The 25,971-nt window shown below is 56.6% G+C and overlaps 1 protein-coding gene across 1 annotated transcript in view; it reads right to left on the bottom strand.

Moving 5' to 3' along the window:
• Positions 1-14,505: 14,505 nt before the first annotated feature.
• The window catches only part of ANGPT4 (angiopoietin 4), a 29,211-nt gene continuing 17,745 nt past the window's right edge, over positions 14,506-25,971 (bottom strand). The window contains exons 5-9 of the mRNA XM_008256189.4: positions 24,460-24,575; positions 22,616-22,717; positions 20,664-20,830; positions 17,590-17,720; positions 14,506-16,307 (exon numbers count right to left, since the gene is read on the bottom strand). Of these exons, the coding sequence (XP_008254411.2) occupies positions 16,147-16,307; positions 17,590-17,720; positions 20,664-20,830; positions 22,616-22,717; positions 24,460-24,575 (677 nt within the window). The 3' untranslated portion in view covers positions 14,506-16,146. The remainder of the gene's footprint in view (positions 16,308-17,589; positions 17,721-20,663; positions 20,831-22,615; positions 22,718-24,459; positions 24,576-25,971) is intronic.

Here is a 25,971-nt window from a genome sequence, read left to right on the forward strand (position 1 = left end):
GTTTGCTCCTGTGTAAAACAGGGACCGTTCCTCGGTCTGTGACCCCTCTCTGCCCCTGCGAGCCGGGAACAGGCAGTGAAGTCCTGCTGGTCGCTCGCGGTGCTCTCCATCTCAGGGCGCACCTCCTGGCCTGTGTGCGTCCCTCTGCCTCTCACCGGAGCTCAGCTCCGGCTTCGCTCTCCACCGCGTCCTCAGTGGGTGTCCCGTGGACATTTGCTGAATGAAGGAACGAGTGAGTGGCGTGCTGGAAGGAACTGGCTCCTGGCAACTAGAAGGTCTGGGTTCAAGTTCTAGGTGAGTGCTACAGAGCAATCATTCTCCTTTCTGCTCCCTGCTTGCCCTGTGAGGCAGACCCCAGGCTGTGGAGGGGAGGCAGGGAGCTGGGGCCCCTCTGGCTTGGCCCTCTGCCCTCACTGTGCCGTTCCCACTGGAGCTGGAGGCTGTGTCTGGAGCCTGCCAGCCTGGCGCTGGCCACCTGATATCTGGGCCAGGTGGTCCTGGGAGGCCCCTAAGGGCAAAGCAGGCCTGCTGAAGGCCCCTCCCTCCCACCTAGCCCTCCTCTGTCAGTCCACAGCAGGATAAATCCCTTAATCCTCCCCACGCCTGCAGACTCTGCAGCTCCCAGAACTTGCCCTGTGTGTCTAATTTCACTCTGTGTCATCGCTGCTTTGCTGGGTGGGGGTGGGGGGTCCCACTGAGAGAACACAGCTGTCTTTCTGTGCTCACACGGCTAGGGTGTCAGGCTAGGGTTCCAGTCCAGGTCTGCCCGTGTGTGTGTGTGTGTGTGTGTGTGTACCAAACAGTGCCCTCCATTCTCCACTGGCCTGCTGGGTCTCTGATGGGCTGTGGTGGTTTAAAGCCCTTGGAGCCAGGCAGCCTGGGTCCCACTGGACCATTGTACTGCCCCCACCTCCGTGTCTGCCACGAGGATGAATCCCTTTGTGTGCACACTTTCAGAACTCCCATCAGATGCATTGCACAGATTCCTTTAATTTGTTGCCAATATTTAAACATGTAAACCTTTGGAAAAACAACATAGAAGAAGGAGACCTCTAGACATGGGTGGAAAATGCAATGAAAAGCTAAATTCTGCTGCAAAAAAATTTGAGATCCATGCATCGTTTTCTTTTTTTAAACGCATCTTCTGTGAACTTAGTGAAGATGCTACGTACAAGCCCCAAGCACCTACTGTGGATCTGGTTCGGAGCCGCATGCTGTAGGGGAGTCTGGTACTGGGAGTGGGTGCTGTGCCAAGGTGGATCCTTTTCCTGTCTCCCCGCTGCGGTCTCAGAGAGGGGAAATGTGCCCACGGTCACAGCCAGGGTGGGTAGAGGCCCCTAGATTCACCCCTATGGGGTCCAAGGCCCAGTGGTGTTTGCGGTACCACGGGCAGGTACACCACTGCTCTGTGGGCCTGGGTGTTCCCCATGGCCCATGTGGACAGAGGGTCCTGCCCCAGTCCAGTGTCACGACCTGGGAACTTGGATTCTGTGGGCCAGGGCTTCTGAGTTCTCCAGAGACCTCAACAACTATTTGCTCTGTGTTGTTTTCTCTGTCACTTGAACAGTGCTGGAGCAATTACCTAAATGCGAAAACACCCCCTGCCAATGTTATTTTTTATGCTTTTGTTTATAATCCGCAAACAACAGGAAATGCCCCTCAAGGGGAAAGGGTTACAGAAATATGGGCCTTGCTGTGCGCTGGGGACCTGTGCACACTGCACGTGGACCTAAGAGCCATGTGGGTCAGCCAACAAAGCCAGGGCGGCAGGGCCCACACTCCTGGGCTGGCAGGAAATCTCCCTGGAGAATTGCAGGGCTGGAGAGTCACTTGTTACCTTTGGAATTTGAACCATGTGAATGAATGAAGGGACTTCACATGGTCTGTGGAAAATAGCATTAAAAGATACATTTATTTTGGTGCAAAAAATTTTTAAATCCATATATGTAAAAGTTCATGGAAAGAGCATGTTATGGAAAATCTATGCATGAGCTTTAAATACTTCTTTGCTGTATCCCATATGGGTGCTGGTTTGAATCCCAGCTGCTCCACATCTGATCCAGCTCCCTGCTAATGCACCTGGGATAAGTAGCGGAAGATGGCCCAAATGCTTGGGCCCCTGCACCCACATAGCAGACCCGGATGAAGCTCCTGGCTCCTGGTTTCAGCCAGTTCTAGCCTTGGCTGTTGCAGCCATTTGGGGAGTGAACCAGTGGATGGAGGTTCTCTCTCTCTTTTTCTCTCTCCCTCTCTGTCTTTGTAACTGCCTTTCAAATAAGTGAAATAAATCTTTAAAAAAATTATTCGCACCAAAACAAGTGTATCCTTTAATTTCATTTTCCGTGAACTTCTGGAAGTGACTTCATATTGATTATGCAGAAAAAGTAAGGGCAAGTTTTAGAGAAAGTGAACGAAAGTACAGCAGAAACCCGCAACAGACAGAGCACTCAACACTGGGCGGCAGGGGAAGCTCGCTACGGCCCCGGGCAACCCAGCTGCACCCAGTTGCACCCAGCGTGGCTTGTGGCTCCACCCTCTACGGTAATATTTTGGTTTCCACATGCACAGCACCCACGGGAAACTCCAGCCAATAGGTGTCGGGTTCTGGGCTGGGCCAGGTGCCAAGGCTTATGATGGGCATGACGCAGCCCCTGGGATGGCGTCGGCCAGATGCCTGGGCCATGACGGAGGCCGGCGCGGAATGGTGCCACTTCCCACGGTCTCCCAGGCCCTGCCCGGCTCGTGTTTGTCTTGCAAGCTCCAGGTGGGGGGAGGGACCCTTCAGAGGAGCCAGTGAACTCTGAGCTGCAGGGACCAGATTCATTCATTCATTTACCAAATAGTGACTGAGCACCTACTATGTGACAAATACTCTGATAGGCACTGAATATACAGCAGAGAGGAAAAAAAAAAAAAACCGCCTGCCTCCTGGGGCTGCGTTGCTGGTGGGGACACACAAGACACACACAGGAGCGAAAATGCAATGGGAGAAAATGAAGCTGCAAAGGGAGCCGGGGCAGGGACGTAGGGTTTCCCTTTGTTTTGTTTTAAAGATTTATCTTATGTGTTTGAAAGTCAGAGTTACAGACAGAGAGAAGGAGAGAGGGAGGGAAGGAGAGAGAGAGAGAGAGAATCGAGAATCTTCGATCCATTGGTTCACTTCCCAAATGGCAGCAGTGGCCAGGGCTGGGCCAGGCCGAAGCCAGGAGGCAGAAGATTCTTCTGGGTCTCCCTCGTGGGTGCAGGGGCCCAAGCACTTGGGCCATCTTCTGCTGCTTTCCCAGGCGCATTAGCAGGGAGCTGGCTCAGAAGTGGAGCAGCCGGGAGTTGAACCGGTGTCCATCTAGGAAGCTGGGGTCACAGGTGGCATCTTTACCCGCTACGCCACAACGCTGGCCTGATTTCTCCTTTTTCACTGAGGTATCACTGATGCACAGAGTGACCTGTTTTAGGCAAACAATGTGATGGGTGCCGATGGCAGTGGACTTCTGTGCACCCCTCATCTGTTGTCTCCATGTTTCTTCCGGCCCCTTTGCAGCCACTCCCCAGCTCCCACCCCGGCCCTCCTAGGAAGCCCCTCAGCAATTTTCTCTTATCATAGAGTAGCTTCGTCTTTTTTGGAGTTCATATGTATGTAGTCAGGGTTTTTTTTCTTTTTTAAAAATTGATTGATTGATTGATTTGAAAGGCAGAGAGAAAAGGATGGAGAAAAGAGAGAGGGACAGACAGACAGAGATCTTCCTTTAGCTGCTTCACTCCCCAAATGGCCAAAACAGCCGGAGTTGGGCAAGGCAAAAGCCAGAAGCCTGGAACTCCATCCGGGTCTCCCACATGGGTGCAGGGGTCCAAGCACTTGAGTCATTTTTCATTGTCTTGCCAGGTGCATTAGCAGGGAGCTGGATCCAAAGTGGAGCTGCTGGGACTCAAATCAGCACACCACTGTGCGGTGCGGGCCCCGCTGCGCCCCAGCGCTGGCCCTGCAGTCCGCCCTCTGCCGGGCAGCATACCGTGGCTGCCGTCCGAGTGGTCCCTCGCGTCTGTGGTTCCTTCCTTATCCTGGTGGGGGCAGACCATGTGATATCCATCCCTTGGGCCTGCTGATAGACATGTGGCTACTGTGTGGCTCTTAAGAACAAAGCTGCTGTGGACACATGTGAGCCACTCTTGTGGGGATGTCTGTTTCCCTTTCTTGGGGGTGAACCCTGGGGACTGGACTCGCAGGGCCTGGCCATGAGAGTGCGGTAACTTTAGTAGCTGTGGGCGGGCCGCTTGTCAATGGGGTGGTCAGAGCGGGCTTCACAAACCAGGCAGAGCCGGAAGGGGGAAAGTAAGGTAGGATGTGCCTGGTGTGTGAAGGGACAGCGTGGGGGCCAGTGGGAAGGTCACAGCAGGTGGCTCAGTGTGCAGTAACATGGCTGGGTGGTATGGGGCCTTGAATGCCACAGGGAGAATCTTGGCTTTTCCTCTGAGAACCCATGGGAGGGTTCTGAGTAGGGTGGGGGCAGGACAGGAGCAGGCTTATTTAGCACCAACCTCCATCCCCAACTATCAAGTGCAGAATGGGCTACTGCAATGGTCCTAGCAAGAGGCCAAGGAGTGGGGCTGAGGTGCCAGCAGTGGAGAGGGTGGTGTTGGGTTCCAGATCTACCCTGAAGGTAGAGCCACCAGGGGATGTCCCAGAGGTGGGACGTGAGGGAAACAGGGGCATGAGGGTGGCTAGGACCTGAGTGGCCACTAGGAGCTGAGACCAAGGCAGCAAGAACACGTGCACCTGTGACCAGCAAAAACCACAAGGATCTGAACTGAGCTTCAATGTGGGCCCTGAGCCTCCACAGAGGAACGCAGCCCAGCTGACACCACGAGCTCAGCGTGCAGAGAGCATGCGCAGAGGCCCTGGCGAGGCCGCGGGCACTTCCGGCTTGTGAACCCCGGCAGGGGCTTTGTGGGCCTGGTTGTAAGTCACCAGGTTCGTGACGATTTGTTTCAGCAGCCTAGGCTCCTGCAGCATCCGAGCTGAAAGGGTCTTTAGCGACCATGGAGGCTGCCCTCACCCGAGCAGATGGGGAGGTCGAGGCCCAGAGGACAGACAGGACGTGCAGCCTCGCTCCAGCGGGTAGCCAGCATCAGGCAGAGGCCGCCCCAGCCCCAGGACCTGGCGGCCCAGACTCTGGTCTCCCAGGAGGTTGCAGCCCTTGCCCTCCTGCCAAGTCCTCGTGCTTCGGGCACTGGCCTCCCGGGAGCTGGCTTCTGGCCACGGCACTGTGCCCTCTGCTCCCCAGGCAGCGAGCTCAGGCAGGCTCCCCGCTGGGCTGGGCCAGGAAGGGGGCAGAGCTCAGGCCAAGGGTGCAGCAGCCAGGCCGGCATCTGGGAACTCAGGAGAGAGGGGAGCTAGCACAGGCTGCGGCCGGGGGTCCTGGCCAGCTTCCCAGCTCTGGCACTCAGCAGCTGTGGGACCCTGGGCAAGGGAGCCGTTTGCTGAGCTGTGATGCCCACGCCTGGAAGCAGGGGTGCTCTCCCCTGATGGGCAACGAGTGAATGTCTGCAAAACTGCCGGGGGTGGGGCAGCTCCGGAAATGCGCGCCCCCCTCCTCTTCTCCGTGGGCCTCAGTTTCCCCGTCGGCCACACCGTCTTGTGTGCCACCCTGGCAGCTCCAAGAGTTGGCCATTTTCGGATTCACACCCTTGCTCTTACCAGCTGTGTGACCTCGGGTTAAGTCACTTAAGCTCCCCACGTCCCAGTTTTCTTACCCGTCAAGCCGGGCTATTAATAATCGCCACCGTTCATTACGCGAGAGATGCAGGTCAGATACCTGCAGGCCACGCACCTGCCTCAAAAAATGCCAGCCGGTTGGATTCTCGGCCTTATCTCCATTCCTCCGGGTGAGTCTGGCCTTGCGGCTGGAATGGGCACCAGGGCGGAGCCTCTGGGGAGGGGGGGAAGGGAGGAAGTTTGGTTCCCTTGGTAACAGGGTTATGGACAGAGCTGGGAGGACCGATCTGGCTCATTTCCCTCCGCCCGCCGGCTCCCCACCCACCTGCCCAAGCCTCAGAGCGCAGCGCGGTGAAGGGGAAACCCGCGGTAGGGCTGGGGAAGTGGAACACCACTTGTTTGTGCTCCTGGTTCTGGGAACTACCTCGTGTTTCCCCCTAGTGGCTGCACACGTCTGGAGGCGGGACCATGTGTCACCTCGCCGGGATGTCCCTCCCCACCCGGACACGCACGGCGTCCTCGGCCCCTAGGGGGCGCGCTGGGCAGCGCGAGTCTCTTAGGAATCCGAAGCTTGAATGGGGCACACAGGCAGGGCGAGGCGGTTTAGGAGTCGTCCTCAGCCTGTGCCCTAGAGGAGAGAGCCGCAGGTTCTGCCCTGGGCGCCCCGGAAGTCTGCTTTCCTGGCCTCCCCGACGAGTGCCCAGATGGGGCTTGGCTTTTCCACCCTCGCAGGAACCCCTGCCTGTCAATCCACGCCTGGGCTCCTCTGTCACATGCTCTCTGGTGTTTGCACCCAACTCTCCCTGGCCGATATGGTGGCTGGGGAGACAGAGCACGGCTGGGCACGGAGGGCCGACCGTGGGATGCAGCAGTGGCCCCTGATCCATGTCGGCCAATAGAAGGAGCACCAGACTCTAAGTCTGGTTCTCTACGACTTCCTGCTGTGTGGCCTTGAGCAAGTCACTTAGCCTCTCTGTGTGGGTGGAATCAGAGGAGACCTTCGAGAGCAAATGGGGAAACTGAGGACCCGGGACAAGAGGTGTTTATTGAAGGCCGCAGAGCAGCATTGGGGCAGACCCAGGAGCACTGGCAGGGGCAGCTCCTGGGTTAGGAAGCTTTTCCCAATCACCAGCCAGCCCTGAGTACCTGGGATGGACCTTGTGTGCCCAAGCTCACAGGGCGCTCCTTTCCATCCAAGTGTCACGTTTGGCTCTGGCAACCATATGCGCCAGCTGGGGGCTGGGCAAACTGAACCCAGACAGGGACGGGGCCTTGTCCAAGGCCACTCTACAAGTCCACAGCAGAACTAGGGTCTGAGCCAGATCTGAGAAGCCAGCGCTTTGTGCTCCAAGTTCAAGCTGGTATCTGGGGGTGTCCTGAGGGTGTGTTAATGACTTCCCCAACGGGATTTTTAAAATCTATTTCACTTGGATTATAGCCCTTAAAAAGTAACCCAAACATCTCTTGCATTGTTCTCAGGGCCACATCTGCGTACTAACCGCACTTGCATTTGGACTTGAGATTCCAGCAACGCCAGGGGATGAAACTTGTTTAGAACTACCAGGCATCACACTTTGCACTTCATGCTGTTTGCATTTAGCCTTCACAATCGCACAGCAATCCTAGAAGATGGACACTGATCAGCATCCCACTTCACGGATCAGGAAGTCGAGGCCCAGAGAGGCTAAACCATCTGCAGCAACAGTGAGGGAGGGGAGCAGCCAGGACTTGAAGCGGGGCCGGTGGTCTTGTCCCTCCGGCTTTCCCACCGCGGTGTCTAAGTGCCTGGGGACGGGCGGCAGCCAGGGCGCTGGCCGCGCAGTGCAGCCTCAGTGCCGCGGCCCCGCCCAGGCCGCTTGGTCAGCGAGATGGTGAGGGCTGCAGGCTTCGGGCTCATGCCTGCTTTTCTAAAGATTGATTGATTGATTTGAAAGGCAGCGTTACATAGTGGGGGAGGGGGGGCAGAGAGCTTCCATCCCCACCTGCTGGTTCACTCCCCAAATGGCCGCAATGGCAAGGGCTGGGCAGGTCCGAAGCTGGGAACTCCATCTGGCTCTCCCATGTGGGTGGCAAGGAACCAAGTCCTTGGGTCCTCCCCTGCTGCCTCCCAGGCACATTGGCAGTGAGCTGGAGAGGAAGCGGAGCAGCCAGGACTGGACTTGCACTGGGATCCAGGATCCGTGGTAGGCGGTGGTTTAACAGCTGCTCCGTAACCCCAGCCCCATCATGACTCCTGACTTCAAGTCCATCTTGCTCCTTGCTTAGTCCTCAGACTGTGGGCAGGGCAAACCATTCAACCCCTCTGAACCTCAGTTTACCCGTCTCTAAAATGGGAGTGCAGCAACACCTGAATGACTGCTCTCTATTTACGCAATTCCCTTCTCTTTTTCCTAGGTTGACCAAACCCTGACTTTATTTCTGGTGACAATATGCCCATCTAAAGACTACATTCTTTTTTTCTTTTTTTAAAGATTTATTTATTTATTTGAAAGTCAGAGTTACACAGAAAGAAGAGAGGCAGAGAGAGAGAGAGAGAGAGACAGACAGACAGACAGAGGGCCGGCGCCGCGGCTCACTAGGCTAATCCTCTGCCTTGCGGCGCCGGCACACCAGGTTCTAGTCCCGGTCGGGGCGCCGGATTCTGTCCCGGTTGCCCCTCTTCCAGGCCATCTCTCTTCTGTGGCCAGGGAGTGCAGTGGAGGGTGGCCCAAGTGCTTGGGCCCTGCATCCCATGGGAGACCAGGAGAAGTACCTGGCTCCTGCCATCGGATCAGTGTGGTGCGCCGGCCGCAGCACGCTGGCTGCAGAGGCCACTGGAGTGTGAACCAACGGCAAAAGGAAGACCTTTCTCTCTGTCTCTCTCTCACTGTCCACTCTGCCTGTCAAAAAATAAAAAAATAAAAAGAGAGAGAGAGAGAGAGAGAGGTCTTCCATCAGATGGTTTACTCCCTAGTTGGCTGCAACAGCTGGAGCTGCGCTGATCTGAAGCCAGGAGCCAGGAGCTTCTTCTGGGTCTCCCATGTGGGTGCAGGGGCCCAAAGGCTTGGGCCATCTTCTACTGCTTTCCCAGGCCATAGCAGAGAGCTGGATCGGAAGAGGAGCAGCCGGGTCTCGAACCGACTCCCATATGGGATGCCAGTGCTTCAGGCCTGGGTGTTAACCCACTGCGCTACAGCGCCGGCCCCAAGACTACATTCTTAGCTTCTGCAGCTACTGGTGGCTAGTGAGTGGAAGTTATTAGTGAGACTTTTGTGAAATATCCTTAGAGGAGCCTGATACTGCTGGAAGGAAAGCCCACTTGCCTTTCTTTTTCCTTCTTCCCACATTAGGCTCAGGCATTATGGCTGGAGCCCCAGCAGCCTTGGATCAAGCAGTGACCTTAAGGAGGAGGTCGCATGGTAAGGATGGAGCAGCATGTAGCTAGGAGGGACCTGGGACACCAGGGAGACTGCACCAGCCCTGATGGTTCCCAGACCTGTTTTTTTCCCAAGATTTTACTTATTGTTTATTTGAGGTTGAGTTAAACACATAGAGAGGGAGAGACAGAGAGAAAGGTTACCCTTGGAACCCTCCTGCTTGGGAGAGTCCTCTCTTCTTGCTATTTACTGACTCATCGATTTCTCAGTGTGGACTCATGGATGTTTATTCAGAGTCGGGGTTGCAATCCAGGGCAACTTTATTTATTTTCTTGCACCAATTGCTTTATTTTTTGCCTTTGGGATGCCCCAGGCTTCTTGACCCAAGAGAAAAATGCACTAAAGTAGATATTCTGCAACATGGGGCTCCAATTTGTGCCACTCTCTGGTGCTTACCTCCCTGGAAACTGGAGCTTCTCTCATCAAAGCCCAACTGAAGCTGGCCCCATCCCTTGAGGCTGAGTGTGAGCATGTGGCTTGCTTTGGCCAATGGGAAAAGGCTAAAGTTTGAATGGGGCTCCTGCGTGGGGACCTGCTCCCCTGGGAGCCTGGGACTGCCTGTGAGCAAGGCTGGGCTAGCTCTTTTCTTTTCTCTCTCTCTCTCTCTCTCTCTCTCTCTCTCTCTTTTTTTTTTTTTTTAAGATTTATTCATTTATTTGAAAGGCAGAGTTACAGAGAGGCAGAGGCAGAGAGAGAGAGGTCTTCCATCCACTGGTTCATTCCCCAAATGGCTGCAATGACCGGAGCTGCACCAATCTGAAGCCAGGAGCTCCTTCCAGGTCTCCCATGTGGGTGCAGGGGCCCAAAGACTTGGGCCATCTTCTACTGCTTTCCCAGGCCATGGCAGAGAGCTGGATCAGAAGTAGAACAGCCAGGAGTTGAACCGGCGCCCATATGGGATGCTGGCACTGCAGGCAGCGGCTTTACCCACTATGCCACAGTGCTGGCCCCATGGGCTAGCTTATTTCTGTCAACAACTTCAGGCCAGGACTACTAAGAGCACATTTGTAGTTAAATAGCTGGGTTTATTACCCACAGCATCGAGAGCGTGCACATGGGGTGTCTTTGGAGAAAGGAATTAGAAAAGTCTCATTACAGATCTGGGCTCATGTTAGGTGACTTTTAAAACTTCACTTTTTGGGGGCCGGCGCTGTGGTGCAGTGGGTTAACACCCTGGCCTGAAGCGCTGGCATCCCATATGGGCTCTGGTTCGAGTCCTGGCTGCTCCTCTTCCGATCCAGCTCTCTGCTGTGGCCTGGAAAAGCAGGAGAAGATGGCCTAAGTTCTTGGGCCCCTGCACCCATGTGGGAGACTTGGAGGAGGCTCCTGGCTTCGGATCGGCGCAGCTCCAGCTGTTGCAGCCAACTAGGGAGTGAACCAGTAGATGGAAGACCTCTCTCTGTCTCTACCTCTCTCTGTAACTCTGTCTTTAAAATAAATAAAATAAACCTTTAACAAAAAAAAACTTTGCTTATTTACTTATTCATTTGAGACAGAGAGAGTGAGCAAGCACTCCCATCTGTTCCTTTGCTTCTCCAATACCCACGACATCCAGAGCTGGCACAGATTGAAGCCAGGAGCCAGGAACTCAGTCCCGGTCTCCCACATGGTGGCTGGGAGCCAACTGCTTGACCCCTGTCAGGGTTGCACATTAGCAGGGAGCTGGAGTGGGATGCACAGTCAGGAATGAACCCAGGCACCAACGCCCACCCCTCTGTTCTCTCCGGAAGCCCCTCATTGCCACGCTCTTGTGTCTTGGGGCCTCTTCAAGTTGCAGCTGACAGCAACCCAACTCTGCTTCACTTGAGCCACACAAGACTTCCCTTGGTTCAAGAAACTAAACAATCACCAGGAGCAGCCCACTCGGGACTCAGACCCCTGCTGAGAGGCCCTCTGGCTCCGCCTCTCTCCCCTCGAGGTCCTCAGCCAGCGGCAGGCGCGCACAGGGCGTAGCAGACCCAAGCCACTGAGGACAGCTAGGAGGAGCAGCTGCCAGGCCTTTCTTCCTTACTGGGACTCAGTTTGCAGTGGACAGCCACGCACAGCTTTAAAGATGAGAACAATCTGATTTGAGTTCTTTTTAAAATGTTTTATTTGTTTGAAAGGCAGAATGACAGAGAGGAAGAGACAAAGAGAAAGATCTACCATCTGCTGGTTCACTCCCCAAATAGTCAGCAGGGCTGAGGCTAGGTCCAGCAGAAGCCAAAAGCCTCCTCCAGGTCTCCCACGTAGGTGCAGGGGCCCAAGCACTCGGGCCATCCTCCGCTGCTTTTCCAGGCACATTAGCAGGGAGCTGGATCGGAAGTGGAGCAGCTGGGACTGGAACTGGTGCCCATACGGGATGCCGGCACCACAAGCAGCAGCTTTACCCGCTACACCACAGTGGTGGCTCCAGCTTTGAAATTCTTGATGACTGTATCTTTGAACTTGTGTTTTGTGAGTGAAGTCTGATGGGACAGTGGAGCAGGTACCCCTGCAGAGGTTACACGGGCACCTTGCTCGCCATCCTGCCAGCACACATGTTTGCCTCTCCCGCTCCCCCACTTCCATCACACTCGACCTTGTACACGGGGTCCCTGCTCCATGGTGCTTCTCCCTTGTTTTAGTGCTCTGCTGTTACCCCCTTGCAATTCTTAATAGTTGGTAACTTTTAAAATTATTTATTGTACTTGAGAGATCAACAGAGAGGTTGAGAGAGACACGCACACACAGAGACCGACCTCCTACCCGCTGGTTTACTCTCCAAATGCCCAGAAGCCAGGAACTCAACCCAGGGCCGCATGTCGGGGGCAGGGGCCGTCAGCTGCTGCCGGTCAGGGTGCACATTGGCAGACAGTTGGTCAGGAGCAGGTGTTCTGATCTGAGATACAGACCTCCCACGTGGTAGCCTTAACCACTGCACCGAATGCCCTCGTCAACAATTCCATCTTTGAACTTGGAAATGGAAGTGAAGTCCAATGGGAAAACGAATCATGTGTGAAGGCAGAGGCGACCCATGGCGGGCAGATGTCCACCGCTCATTCATGTGTGCTGTTCAATTGAATTCTGGGAGACCCCAGCCACTCAGGGTGAGCACAGGGCAGGCTGAGGCCCGGATGTTGTGGAGCAGAGGTAGACCAGTGAAGTCCTGGCCTGCAGGTGCGTGGTGGAGGGGAACACGCGCTGGCTGTTTTTCCCACGAAGATGGGGCTTGTTTGATACGCAGGAGTGAATGGGCTGTACACGGTTCATTTGGGCGATTCAGTCTCCAAGCTGTGGGGGCAGCCCTGTGCATGGGGCAGGACCACTGTGTCAGGCACGAGGCCCCTGCTGTGACACTTTACCCCGTGGCTCTGTCTGTGTCCACGGCACATTTGCATGTCTATAACCCCCCATACAATGAATTCTCACAATCAGAACACCTGTGGGTCACCTCACCCAGAGCAAGCGGTGAGCACTCCTGGCGCCCTGTAACCCACCCTAGTGCCCCTCCACTGAGAGGACCCCACCCCTGCATAGCCACTTTCCTCTCCTCACTTCCAGTTGGGGCCAGTTTTTGCCACGCTCTCAGAGGCTGCTATGCTGTGCCGTGCACAGGCAGCTAGGTGATCGCCGTGGGAATGAATGTACGCTTGGAGGAATGAATGAAACGTGAGCGAATGTGCGCGCCGGAGGTCCATCGCCACACCTGGGACTTCCTGTGAAGCAGAGCCCACTGTGCCCATTTTGCAGAAGGACAAAGGGAGGCTCAGAGAGGTCAGGCACTGAATGTTGGAGGCAGTTGGGCCTCCCTGCCTTTAGCACTATAAGGAGATCAGCCAACTAATCCCACACTAATCTGACACAGAAAAGCAACGTATTGATGCTGGATGTGGCTGGGACCACACTCCCTGCTCCAAAGGGCTGGTCCATCAAAAGATGCTGATGTTGGTGTTGCTAAGCAACGCTGCCAGCTCTTTGAAGCATCTTTAATCAGGAGAGACAAAGGCCCACATAGACACCAAGGGGAGGAAAACCTGCAAAAAGGGGCCAAGTGCCAGCCACCGAGACACCCTGGCCTGATGTTGGCCTCCCCATCCCCCACAAAGGGCCCCACCCATCATCTCTGGGGCGTGCAGTGAACTCTCTCCCCACTGTGGAAACTGCCTCTCCTGGGAACAGGCGGAGGCCTCAGGAACCATGTGTTCTGCCCATCTGGCTCATCGGGACCTACTAGCAGCCAAAGGGAAAGAGAGTCTGGTCTTGGAGGCCTTTCCAGACAGTTCTTTCACTTCTTGACATAGGCAGAAATTCTGACATTCTTGTGGTGGACACCATGATACCCCCAGGGAGCTCTAGCAGACGGGGGCAGCTCACAGATGCAGGTGTCCTGGAGGGGGCGGCTGGCTGTGGTGCCTTGGATGAGGCCCTTTCCCTCTCTGAGCCTCCACAGCTCCATCACTGAGTGAGGGTATCACTGATTTGATGCAGAGACTGCTGACTGTGCATAGGAACCTGAAGATGCAGGCGTCCTAGGAGGCAATGCCTGTGAACTGTGGCCCTTAGGAGACCCAGCCTGGGCCCAAGGCCACAGCTGCCAGGCGCCCCATTGGGCCTGGTGCAGCCCGCCGTCCTCCAGCTGGTCTTTCTGCAGCAGCTGGGAACTAGCATCCCTGTGGGAAGGGCGTTTGGAGATCAGCAGGTGCTCTGTTCTTACTGCACAGACGGGAAACAGGCTGTGTGTATGTGTGTGTGTGGTGGGGGCTGACACTTCTGGGCATGACGCAGCTATGCCCTTGAGTCTGAGGACCTGGGATGAGCTGGAGGCAGGAGCCCGGGTGAGAGGGCAGGGAGGCTGGGAGAGAGGGAAGAGAGAAGGGAGTTAGAGACAGAGAGAGAGGCAAATCGAGTGCCTGCTCTTGCCTGCACAGCAGCCCTGCTCACTGCAGCCATGACTTGGGTGGGACTGGCCCCACCCACTGGTTCCAGCCCTTATCACATGACCAGATCTGGCCAACCAGAATCATGGCGACAGGTGCAGGGATGAACACAGGACCAATCCTGGCTGGGAGAATCTCGGGAGGATGCGAGCTGGGGCTGAGGGAGCCAGCTTCCCGGGGGAGCCCTGGCTGGGGAGGAAGGCAGTGCAAGGGAGGCCCAGGAGGGGTGGGGCGTCATTCGAGCCCCTAGATCCAATCAGTTCACAGGAATTTGCCCCTCATTAGGTCCATCCAATGGGAGTACTGCCACTGAGCAGGAAGGTGAGGATTTAAGAGCAGGTGTGGGGTGGGGGGGGTGGGGGGGGCGGGGGGGGGTTGGTGGCCCCCCGCCAGCCTCGGGGCTCTCAGAAAGCTGGCGGGCACACAGTGAAGCGGAGGGGGGCGGGAAATGCATCCGAGCTCATCCACTTCGCACCATTCGCCTTTTTGGGAACCAACATTTATTAGGCACCGCTTCACGCCAGGCTCTGTAAGGAAGTCTATTTACACACACGGGCTCCTTTTCTCCTTGCCACAGCCCAGTAGAGGGACAGTCACCATCTTCATTTTACAGAGGCCTTGGGAGGCTGAGCCACCAGCTCAAAGTCTCAGAGGTGGAGCCCTGCCCACAGCCCACAGTCCCACACAGTAGGCGCTAAATAAGTCTGCTGGGCAAGTGCTGCGTAAGCCAGCTGGAGCGTTCTGCACGCTTTTCCCCCTGCGGCCTGGAAAGTCAGTGTCAAGTGCACCTTTGGGTCTTGAGGGGAAGAAGCTTGGAGAGGCCGTCTGCGCTGGGTCCACCCAGAGGAGCCACCAGGAGGAGCACGCGGGGCGGAGCTGAGGCAGGTGCACGACGGCACCCCCTCCCTCCAGCCCAGCCTCAGTCCAGAAGACCTTCTCGGGACAGGGGCATCCTGACAGTGGGCAGGTGGGATCCTGGCTGGCCCAGGTGCTGGCCAATGGTGACAGGACTGTGGAGGCCTCACCGGGGCAGAGGAGGGTGACACGAGGATGGGCATGGTGGCAGAGTGGCCATGGCCCTTTTCAGACTCTGGCCACTGAAGGACGCTCGGGAGGAGCCCCTGCTCTCCACACTCAGGCCGGGCCTCCCGTGCGGACCCCCAGGCTCAGCATCGGAGGGGGAGAGGTGGGGAGGAGGGGCCGCAGCCCCCACCTGGGAGGCAGGGAGGACCAGGCCTGGGGTCTTGCCCAGCTATCTGAGCTGCTGAGCTGGGGTGAGCCAGGGTTCCAGTGGGGCCTGAGCTGCAGCCATGTGGGCAGAAATCTGGCTTCTTGAGACAAGAAGGAGCCTTGAACTCATAGCACAGACACGGGTGGTGTCTGTCTCAGCCCAAAGGTTCCCTCCCAGTGGTTTGTAGAGAGATCCTCTGGGACAAACAGAGTCCACTTCAAAATAAGTACATGGGGAGAAAGCTGCCCACTCTAGGCCCCTCGTGGGCAGTCACAAGGTATGGGTTCACAGTAAAGGCCCTGACAAGTCCTGCAGCTAAGCACATTGGTCACCTTAACCTGCTGTTTCCCTCACTCACCTGCTCATAGGGAGGAAGGGAGGAGCTGCAGTAATTCCCTGGGGAACACATTCCAGGACAGGCTGGAGGGAAACGACTCCCTCGTGGATGTCCCAAAGCCCTGCTCAGGGTGAGCAGGGCGGAACTCCAGACCTTGGGGCCTGGGCACGGTCAAGTGTGGAAGGTGTGGATGCAGCCCCTTCAGCCTTGGAGAGAAAGGTCAAGGACACGGCAAGGCTAGGAAAGCTTGCAACAGGAGCTTGGAGCAGAGGCAGCCTTCCTGCCAACCCCGGGCCAGGGTCCAGCTGCTTTGCTGCCTGCAACACCCCCCTGCCAGCAGTTGGCTTGAGGCTCCCTGAGGGAGGCTGGAAGGAAGTGGGGTGCAGGGTACTGCAGAGGCAGGAACCCCAAACACCCGCCAGGGCAACAGAGAGGCAGGTGACTCCTCCGGACTCGTGTGGCAGGGAGGGCTGGCTCAGGTGACCGCGGTGCAGTGTCCTGTGTGCGGGTCCAGGCTGTCGCGGGAACACCCAGCCCCGGGGCCTAGGCACTCGTCAGACGCTCGCAGGCCGCAGCATCATGCGGGTGGCGCGCAGCGAGTAGCTGGAGCCCCGGAAGTACTGCCAGCGGATGCCATTGAGCTTGCGGATGTGGTGGCCCTTCTGGTAGTAGATGCCGTTGAGGTTGGAGACACCGCAGGCGTCAAACCACCACCCTGGCAGGAGGGGGACAAGGAGACAGTGAGGCTCAGTGGGCAGGGAGGGTGGCCCCCTTCCCCACAGAGAACAGAGGCTGCTCAGGGCTGGGGAGGGAAGAGCCTGGGGTGGGGGCAGGAGCCCCTCTGCTCAGCTTGGGCCGGGCAGGGCTGCCGCGGGCTCCTGGGCCCCTCCTCACCTTTTCCCCACCTCCAAGTCCGTCTTCTTCCCTTGATGGCTTCTCTTTTTTTTTTTTTTTTTTTTTTTTTTACAGGCAGAGTGGACAGTGAGAGAGAGAGAGACATAGAGAAAGGTCTTTCTTTGCCACTGGTTCACCCTCCAATGGCCGCCGCAGCCAGCGCGCTGTGGCCGGCGCACCACACTGATCCGATGGCAGGAGCCAGGTGCTTCTCCTGGTCTCCCATGGGGTCCAGGGCCCAAGCACTTGGGCCATCCTCCACTGCACTCCCTGACCATAGCAGAGAGCTGGCCTGGAAGAGGGGCAACCGGGACAGAATCCGGCACCCGACCGGGACTAGAACCCGGTGTGCCGCGCCGCAAGGCAGAGGATTAGCCTAGTGAGCCGCGGCGCCGGCTACTTGATGGCTTCTAACTGTAGCTCCCAGCCGTCTCCCCTTTGCTTTCCGTTGGTTTCTAGTGGTCTCTCCCACACGGTTGTCATCTCTGACTCTCTCTCTCTCTCTCTCTCTCTCTCTGATGGCCCCTGTTGCTCAGGATCTCTCTCCATCTGTGCTTGCCTCTCTGCCTCTCTGTGTGTCTGTGTCAGTCTTGGTTCCTTTTGGTCACCCATCTCCCACCGTGCGTCTGCCTCCGGCCTGGCCCCGGGCTGCATCGCTCTCTCCTCTCCCTCTGCCCAGCCGTGTCCCTTGCAGCTCTGTCTCCCACTCTGTCAGCCTTGCTGTCTCTCTCTGTCACCATCTGCCTATGTCTCTGTGCCCCGCTCCTGTCTCTCACTCATGCCCATCCCCCACCCCCACCCTGCCTGAGTCTCTTCCTGCTGTCCGCAGGCCTGGTGCTGTGTGGCGGGGTCTGGCCGTGCTGGGCCATCACACCTGCCCTGTGAGCCCGCGCTCGCCGTCCCTCCAGCCTGGCCTCGGAGGCACACAGGTGGTGGCAGCTTTAGGAGGAGGTGAGGCCCCGGAGGGGACCGCCTGTACGGGCAAGACCCTGACCTGCACGCACACCCTGACAGCACCAGGTGCACAAAGGCCTGGGCTTGAGGAAACGGGGGTGTCCTCCTGGGGCGACCGTGGCAGGCAGGGCCCCTCGCCCCGCACTCACCTCCTGACAGCATCTGGGCACACTTGCAAAGGCAGTTGTCGTTGTCAGCGTCGCGGGTGCTGAAGTTGATGCCCTGCAGGAACAGGCTGCTCTGGCGCCCCGCCGTGCCATTGTAGCCACTCAGAGAAAGCCTGGAGGTGGTGATAGGAGAAAGGCACAGTCAGGATGAGGCTGTTGAGCAAGGGCCTCGCCAGAGGCTCTGTCCCAGGCTGGGGTGCTCGGACCATGTCCCCTCCTGGTTGGTTTGCTCCCCTACCTGTGGCCTCCCAGGGACAAAGCACCTACTGTGTGCCAGGCCTCCCTTGTGGACCTGGAGAGGAGTGGGAATGAACATGACAACGGAAACAGTGGGGATGCGGCTGAGGCGTGTTTTGACGCCTCTGATGGTCACAGCACCCTTGATACGTGAAGATGTGGGTGTTGCCAGAGCCAAAGGCCTTGCATGAGGCCTCAGCATGAGTGGGGCTCAGAGCCGGACTGGGGAGTCTGCATGCATTCTCTCCCCAGCGGGCCTTCTTGCAACCCCAGCCTCACTTCTTCCAAGAAGCCTACCCTGACCACCTCAGCCCGCATGGATCTACGCCCCAGAGCACCCCCAGCCCTGCCACTTTGACACCTGCAGACAGCTTGGGGGTTGGGGTTGACATTTCTTTGCCAGGCTCGGTGGCCCAGGTAGGCGGGTCCAAGCCTGCATCTGGTGATAAGGACCTTGAGCTTGGTGCATAGGGAGCAGAGCGCCTGGGTTCAAACCCCAAGCCGTGTCACTCCACAGCGACATGACCTTGGCAAGATCGCTTCACCTTCTGAGCCTCAGTCTCTTCTTGGGTTCCGACGGTGACAACAGTGATGCTTGTTGTATGACACAGTGACGTTGCGTGTGAAGTGTGCAGGGCAGTGCGGAGCGTGGTGGATGCTCGGCACATCCAGTGCTTGTGGTAATTTAGCCCTGGCACAGGGCCAAGCCTGGCTGGGGAGGGTGGTGGACGCTGTGCATGGGAGGGGCTGCAGTGGCCGCTGAGCCAGGGGCTGGTGTGGGAGCACTCAAGTAGGTCCTACTGGGTGGAGGCAAGGGGATGGCATGTGTGGTGGGGCAGCTCAAGGAATCTCTGGTTTCCAGTGGGAGGCAAGAGAATGAGAGGCCTGGGTGTGTGGCTGGCTCAGTCCCCAGGCCTCTCCCTCATGGCCTCTGTTTTCAGTGGGGCAGGGCCATGGCTCCAGGGTCCAGATGGCTGTGTCCGGCCATGGAGCCCTGACTGTGCCTGCAAACACACAACCCTGGGCTTGCAGGATGAGTGCCGCCAAGAAATCACCCAGGCAGGCTCCCTAGGGTGGAGGCAGGGAGGCAGCCCACCTGCTCCTAGGGTCCTGGCTTCTCCTCCTGGCCATTGCAGGCTCCCCTTGAGGGCTGAGGTTTGGGGTCAAGTTCAATGTGCAGCTAGATGGACTCAGGGCTGGACAAAGGCAATTGGCCTCATGGGGTCACTCCGGCAACACTGCCACTCTACTGTCCCCCAGTCTCAGGCTCTGGCAGCCAGAATGGGGATCTGTGGCTGCTGGGGGAGGGGGGCTCCCACATCATGGCCCAGGAAATCCCCTCTCAGATGCAGCCTGAGCACACTCAGGGTTCAGGCTGAACCAAAGCAAAGCTATGAGTCTCCTGGGGATCACAGTCAGACAAAGTGTGTTTTCCATGGGACTCTGTGTGAGTCTGTGCATCTGTGGCTGTGAGCATTTGGATAGGATTCTTTGTTCTTGTGTGTGTGTGTATGTGTGTGTGTGTGTGTTCGCCTGCGAGGGCTGCTCTGAGGCACTTCTGCACACATCTGGCTGTGTGGCTGTGCTTGGTGTGCGCTCTGTAGACCCTGCCTGTGCCCTGGAAGTGTGGCAGGTGCTCCAATGGGCCTGTGTGTGGCCCTGGATCTCTGCAGGCATCTTGTACTGTAGTCAGGTGTGGATGTGCTGCCTCTGAAAGCCACGTGCTGGTGTCTCTATGGGGGGACATCAGGCTGGGGTGGGAGGGTGTCACAACCACCTGGCTGGAGCAAGCAGGGCTACTTAATAAGAAGGGAGGGGACTGGGCCACATCAGTGGGAAGTCCCCAGGAGTGGAACTAGGTATAAGGTGCAGGGCATGGTGGTTCAGGATTTCTTGGGAGGAAGTGACTGCCCCCCTCCAGCGGAAGTCTTCCAGCCCTGCTGGGTGAGGACTGCGGCTGGGTGTGTGTGTGTGTTGGTGGTGGTGGTGGGGATTCTGGCATCAGAAGAAGTGGGTGACATGCGAGGTCCTTTGCTGTCCTGTGAGTGTGAGTCTATGAACTTCATCCTGGTTCAAAGAGAGCCAAGACTCAGGCTTATCTTCAAGACACCATGACCTCTGCCTGCAGGAAGGCCTGAATTCAAATCCTGGCTCTACCTAACTTGTAGCTCTGGGCAGGAGACGGAAGCCCGGTGCCTCAGTTTTCACATTATTAAAGTCGGTACAGTGATGCCTGTCTCAAAGCATCATGGGGAGGACTAACTGCCTGGAACGCAGTAGGTGCTCAATGAGTGATCGCTCCTTCTCCTAAACATGCCAAGAACCAGGCTGGGGCAGAGGTGGGAAACCGTGATACTTTTACAGTTTCTGATAGTTAAGCCCATCCCACTGTCAAGGAAGCAGAAGCACAGAGAAGCCAGAGCCTGACTTGCCCAAGCTCACAAAGCGAGCTGAGGCAGCACCAGCAAGAGCCCAGGTCTCTGCCTCCCAGCCCGGAAGCCTCTCCACTGCACCCCAGGACACAGGACAGGCTGGGCCATCCCTTCTCCCCACTTCTGGGCCTCTGTAAGGGACTGACCCTGCATGACTGACCTTGGAAGGCCCCTTCTTGCTCCCGCAGCGTCAGCAACATTCTGACCACACCCAGCAGCCGGGACGTGCTGAGTGCTAAGCAGCCGCCTCCAGAGCCCGTGACGCGCGCCACAATGGGGGACAGATGGTAGGAGCAGGCACGCCCAGAGACTGACCCTTGGTGCAGACTTTGTAGCCACGAGCCCAAGAACCCCAGCCCGCCCAGCCACCCGGGGCCCTGAGCCCACCTGTACCGCTGCTCCTCACTGCCCAGCTGGAAACGCTCGTACTCGGCGTAGACCTCACGGCCCTCCCAGTCCTGCAGCTCCACACGCAGTGAGTAGGGGGCCCTGCTGGTGAGCTGGTGCATGACCTCATTGCCCAGCCAGTGCTCTGCCGCCGGGTCGCCGAAGCCCTGCACAGAGAGGAGGCTGGAGTGGGCTGTTTGCCCAGGAGGGAGGCCATATCCCCAGCTGATGGGTTGGCCTGGGCCACTTCTCCAACATCACTGTGTGTCCAACGATCCAGCTCACTAGCACAGTGTGAGCAGGCCTGGGGTGGGAGCTCTCTAGCTCCTACGGGAAAAAGACTAAGACCTTTGTGAAGGTAAAAGCCCATTAAAAGTAACTGAAGTCCCATTTCTCTGAAGTTCAAGGACTAGCAAAACTAATCTGTGTGACAGAAGGAGAATAGTGACTACCTTTTGGGAGCACAGCCTGTAAGGGAACACAGGAGGAGGGTTTGGTGCTGGAAGTGTGTCTGTCTAACCCTGAGTGTTGGCCATGTGGGTGCATGCATGTGTAAACATGCATTGGGCCCACGCTGGCACTGGGGCACCAGCTGCAGATGGGTGAAACCTCAATTAAAACCCAATTAAAGATGGCCATCAGCTACCTAGATGGTGGAGAAAGCTTTGTTCAGTGACAGAGAAGACACTGAAAAATTTCAGCAACATAGTGATGGAAAGCCAGGAACCCTGGGAAAGTCTTGTCACTGGTATCCAAGGGTGATGAAAAACCAATGCCCTAGGCCAGAAGAATTCAGCACCATGGACAGGGGCACAGGAGCCCCCCCACGCCTCATTTTGGCCACTGACTTGCTGTGGAAGCCAAGGAAGAGTGCCCAGTCCCCTTTGGGTGTCCCTCAGCATCTGAGCACCCCCATTGCCCTGGCTATTTGCTGATTATTCAAAAATTCAATTGGGTCAAGAATATTTACAACTTAACTAGTCATTTATTTTTCTGCATTTGTTAAATGAATGTCAAGCAGATACGGATAGTAGTATAGCTGTGTTTCCTCCTGTTTACCTTTCTCTATTTCTTTTGAAAACTTTAACTTTTAAGTTAGCTTGCCAAAAATCCTTTATTCAAAATTTAATGTATGAGGCTGGTGCTGTGGTGTAGTGGGTAAAGCCACTGCCTGCAGTGCCAGCATCCCATATGGGTGCTGGTTTGAGTCCGACTGCTCTACTTCCTATCCATCTCCCTACTAATGTGTCTGGGAAAGCAGCAGAAGATGGCCCAAGTGCATGGATCCCTGCACCCATGTGGGAGACCTGGAGGAAGCTCCTGGCTCCTGACTTCAGATCGGCACAGCTCTGGCTGTTGCAGCCATTTGGGGAGTGAACCAGTGGATGGAAGACCTCTCTCTCTCTCTCTCTAACTCTGCTTTTCAAATAAATAAATACATCTTTAAAAATTTTAAAGTAGAACACTGTAAGGCAATCAGGCAGTATTTCCCATCTTGTAAGATGCATATGGTCTCTGAGCCAAGTCCAGACTGAGGAACGCTCCTGCAGAACTGGTCACAGATGTGTGAACATCAAGGAAATTCACCCAAACAATGGTGTGTGGGGGGTGAGAACGCGAGGCAGATTTCTATCTTTTCCTTTCCATCCTTTAAACAATGTTTTAAAAAGGCAATGCATATGTATTATGTTTTCCAAAAATGAGAATGAAAATAAAGTCAGACTTCACCCCTAGGACATGAGCTGGAACCTTCAGAGAGGTCAGCATCAAGTGCTGGGGTCCTGGCACGTGCGTGCGCCCTGGGCAGATCTGTCTGAGGGTGGCTGACTTTCAGGCAAGCTGATTTCTTTTTTTCCTGAGGAGTTGTGAGGACAAACCAGTCCCCCTGCCAACAACACAACCCAGCCTCAGGTTTCAGGGTTGAAAGTCCCCTCCCCAGGGACAACCCTTACCTGTTTGTAGTCTTCCCAGTTCCGCTGGAAATCCTCTTTGCCATCCTCTCGGCGCTGGATGAGGGTCCAGCCGCCTCCAGTGGTCTCCATGTCGCAGAACACCTGGAAGGATTTGCGGGGGTGGGGTTGGATGGGGGGCAGCTGTGGCTCTTGGAGATGTGCAGAAGCCAGATATGGCCTGGTACAATTGTGACCTGGCTGGTGGTCAAGGGTGTCAGAAAGGTTCAGGCTCAAATTTCTCAGCCATCGCTGTCATTTCCTAAAGTGGCAGAGGGGGCTGTGATAGGGCAGGCAGATTGCTGATTATAAACATTTGGGCAGCTACAAGCAGGAGTGCCAAGAGTCCCTGAGAAACCCCAGAAGCCTTCCTCGGGGAGGTGACATTGGAACAGAGCACTGGATGAAGATGTGCCTGCCAGGTGGACAGGGAAAGGCCTGCAAAGGGAGAATGGACGGTGGCATTTGTCACGGGGGCAGCAGAGAGGACAGGAAGGGGAGTGAGGCCCAGAGAGAGGAAGCAGCTGCTCAAGGCAGTGAGTCAGGAGGAAAGCTGACGGCAGGGCAGGCTTCCCGCCCCCCGGGCTGGCTTCTTCCTCCCCATCCGCGCTCCCGAATTCCAGCCATTCAGAAATTCCTGAATTCTCCCGGAGCTGAATTTAGCTAAGTCTACTAGCACATATACTTTTCAAACATGGTAAGCTTTTTAAAAATTTAAGTAAACACTTAGATTTGATATATTTTAAAAGGAAATCTATCAGTACTACATGTAGAACACTAGTAACCCTGTGTTTATTCAGATCCTGGCAAAAGTCATGAAGATGAAGCCAGGCCACGGAATATTCCAGGTAGAATGCTTTGTGGGCACACAGCTCCAGGTTTGCTTGCTCTCCATTAAGAGGAGGAATGTAGGGGCCAGCGCTGTGGTGCAGCAGGAAAGTTGCTGCCTGTGACAACAGTGTCCCATTTGGGCACCAGTTCCTGTTCTGGTTGCTTCTGATCCAGCTCTCTGCTGTGGCCTGGGAAAGCAGTAGAAGATGGCCCAAGTGCCTGGGCCCCTGCACCCACGTAGGAGACCTGGAAGAAGATCCTGGCTCCTGGCTTCGGATTGGCTCAGCTCTGGCTGTTGTGGCCATTTAGGAAGTGAACCAGCAGATGGAAGATCTCTTTCCCTCTCTCTCTCTCTCTCTCTGGCTCTGTCTCTCTCAGTAACTCTTTCAAATAAATAATTTTTTTAAAGAGGGGAATGCAGCAGGTGTGTGAGGCGCGGCAGTGACTGGGGACACATGGAGCCCCTCTCCTGGACGCATCCAGAAGGGCCAGGAGGAAACGGGGAAGGCAAACACGGGCTTGCTTCTTCCCCTTCCTCTTCCTCTCTTGGGCCTGACTGCTGCGTCACTGCGCCTCCCCCTCCCCCATCTACACTCGGCTCTGTCTTCTCCCTTAAACTCAGGACAAGCCCGGGGGCCTCCCATTGAAGATGGCAGAACCTCCAGCAACCCTGGTGCCTAACATTCCAGGGGAGCTGGGCCCCCAACTCCTCTCACCCAGACTACAGGTAAACCAGAACTAAACTTCTTTGTGCTCAGCCCCTGGATTTCCAGGTTGGTTTGTTATCTCCATGAGCACACAACATTGGAGGAGACACTGCAGAAGATGCACTTCCAACTCGGGGGACTCTTTCTGGACCCCATAATCTGACCCCTGGCAGGGTGGGGCTTCAGAAGGCAGCCCCCCCCACCTCCCACTTCCCAACCCCCCTGCCCCTGCTTCTCTGGCATCACCGACGGGCAATGGGCATGGCTCAGCATCCTCTGACAGCCCCAGGCCCCAGGGAGTGTCCTAACCTTCTTAGGCTCCGTGACATTGGCCACGTGGATGGTGTAGATGCCACTGGTATTGACCCCGCTACGCTGGATCTCTGCACAGTCCTGGAACACTTCCTCAGCTTCCCTCGTGGAGGCTGCAGTGGGACAAAGCCAAGGTCAGTTGGAGGTAGCCCGGGGAACAGGGAGCGGGGAGCATGTGTGCTCTTCCTCTGTATCAACTTGCCTGATCTGTGTAAGAACTCTGTGAGGTCATTACTCCCGATTTACAGGTGAGGAGGACTGAGGCTCTGAGAAGGTAAATGACTGGTGCAAAGTCCCAGAGCCAGTTAGTGAGGGAGCTGGGCTGGACCTCTGGTCCATCTGGCTGCAAAGCCAGTGCCCTTCCTGTGACAAATCTCCCCTTAGGGCTCCACCGCCGAGCACTGGCCAGGCTGGGCAGAGCATCCGTGTTAATGAACATGGCTTTCACGTTGTGCACAGGTCAGGTCTTTTCTGCCGCATCTGTGCCCTTCTAAACCAAACTCCTCGATGTCAGGAGACACCGGGAGACTCCTCTCCCTTCACTGCCTCCACGTGCCCAGGGCACAGCCATCCAGAGAGGCAGAACTCGCTCGTCTCCATCAGCCCTCCGCTCGGGGACTGAGCCTCTCTCTCTCGGGCCCTATCTCGACAGCGGACAAAAGCCACTCACTGGTGTCCTCTCCTGGTGATGGTGGCCCCAGGTGAGGCGCCCCACAACCTCCCACCCAGACTGATGAGCAGCTATCGGGCCACAGCTGTAGGCTGGGTGCAGGATGAGCCTGTGGGGAGAGGCGCTGGGCCTGGGCCCTGTGCCTTTGGCTGAGCCACCAGAAACCCACACGTGGGATTCCCTGGGCAGCCTCCACGCCAGGGTTACGCACAGGCTGGTAATGGTTTGGCTACCCCAAAGCTCATGCTTTAGAGGGCGTCCATGTATCCTGCCCGGGACTTCCTTGGGCCTTAGACCCCCTACCCGGTAGAGCCATGGTGGGATCCCCTGTCCCCAGATCCTCCTGGAGCCATTCTCTACCCCTTGGCTCCAATCTGAGCTTCCAAAGGCGGTCCTACCCTGTCTGAATCCCCCTGTGTCCACCACTGGCCTTGGGTTGACGTACGGGCCCTCAGCATAGGCTTCCAGGACCCTGTGGGGTGGAGCACTGCCAGCCGAGGACCCGGCTCACAGCGGGCGCTCCGCTCCTCCTTCCAAGTCCCCACGGAGGGGCTGGGCATTTTTAGTAAGAGACCAGGGCCATGACCAGCACCCAGCACTGGGCCTGGCACATAGTAGGTGCTGGTGATTGTAGCTGGAACTGGAAATGTCTTGGTCATCTGAAGCAGGGCGATTAGAAGGAGTCAGTGAGGCCGGGGGCGGGCCTGGGCGTGGTTGTCCCTTCCCCAGCCAGGGCCAGCGAGGCCTCCTCACTTCTCTTTGGCCCTCTTGGGCTTAGTAGGCAGGGCGTTGGTAGGAGAGAAGTTCTGGGGGTGCAATGGGTCCAACCTCCCCATTCC

Source organism: Oryctolagus cuniculus, chromosome 11 (genome assembly GCF_964237555.1).
Source record: "Oryctolagus cuniculus chromosome 11, mOryCun1.1, whole genome shotgun sequence".
Lineage (NCBI taxonomy): Eukaryota > Metazoa > Chordata > Mammalia > Lagomorpha > Leporidae > Oryctolagus > Oryctolagus cuniculus.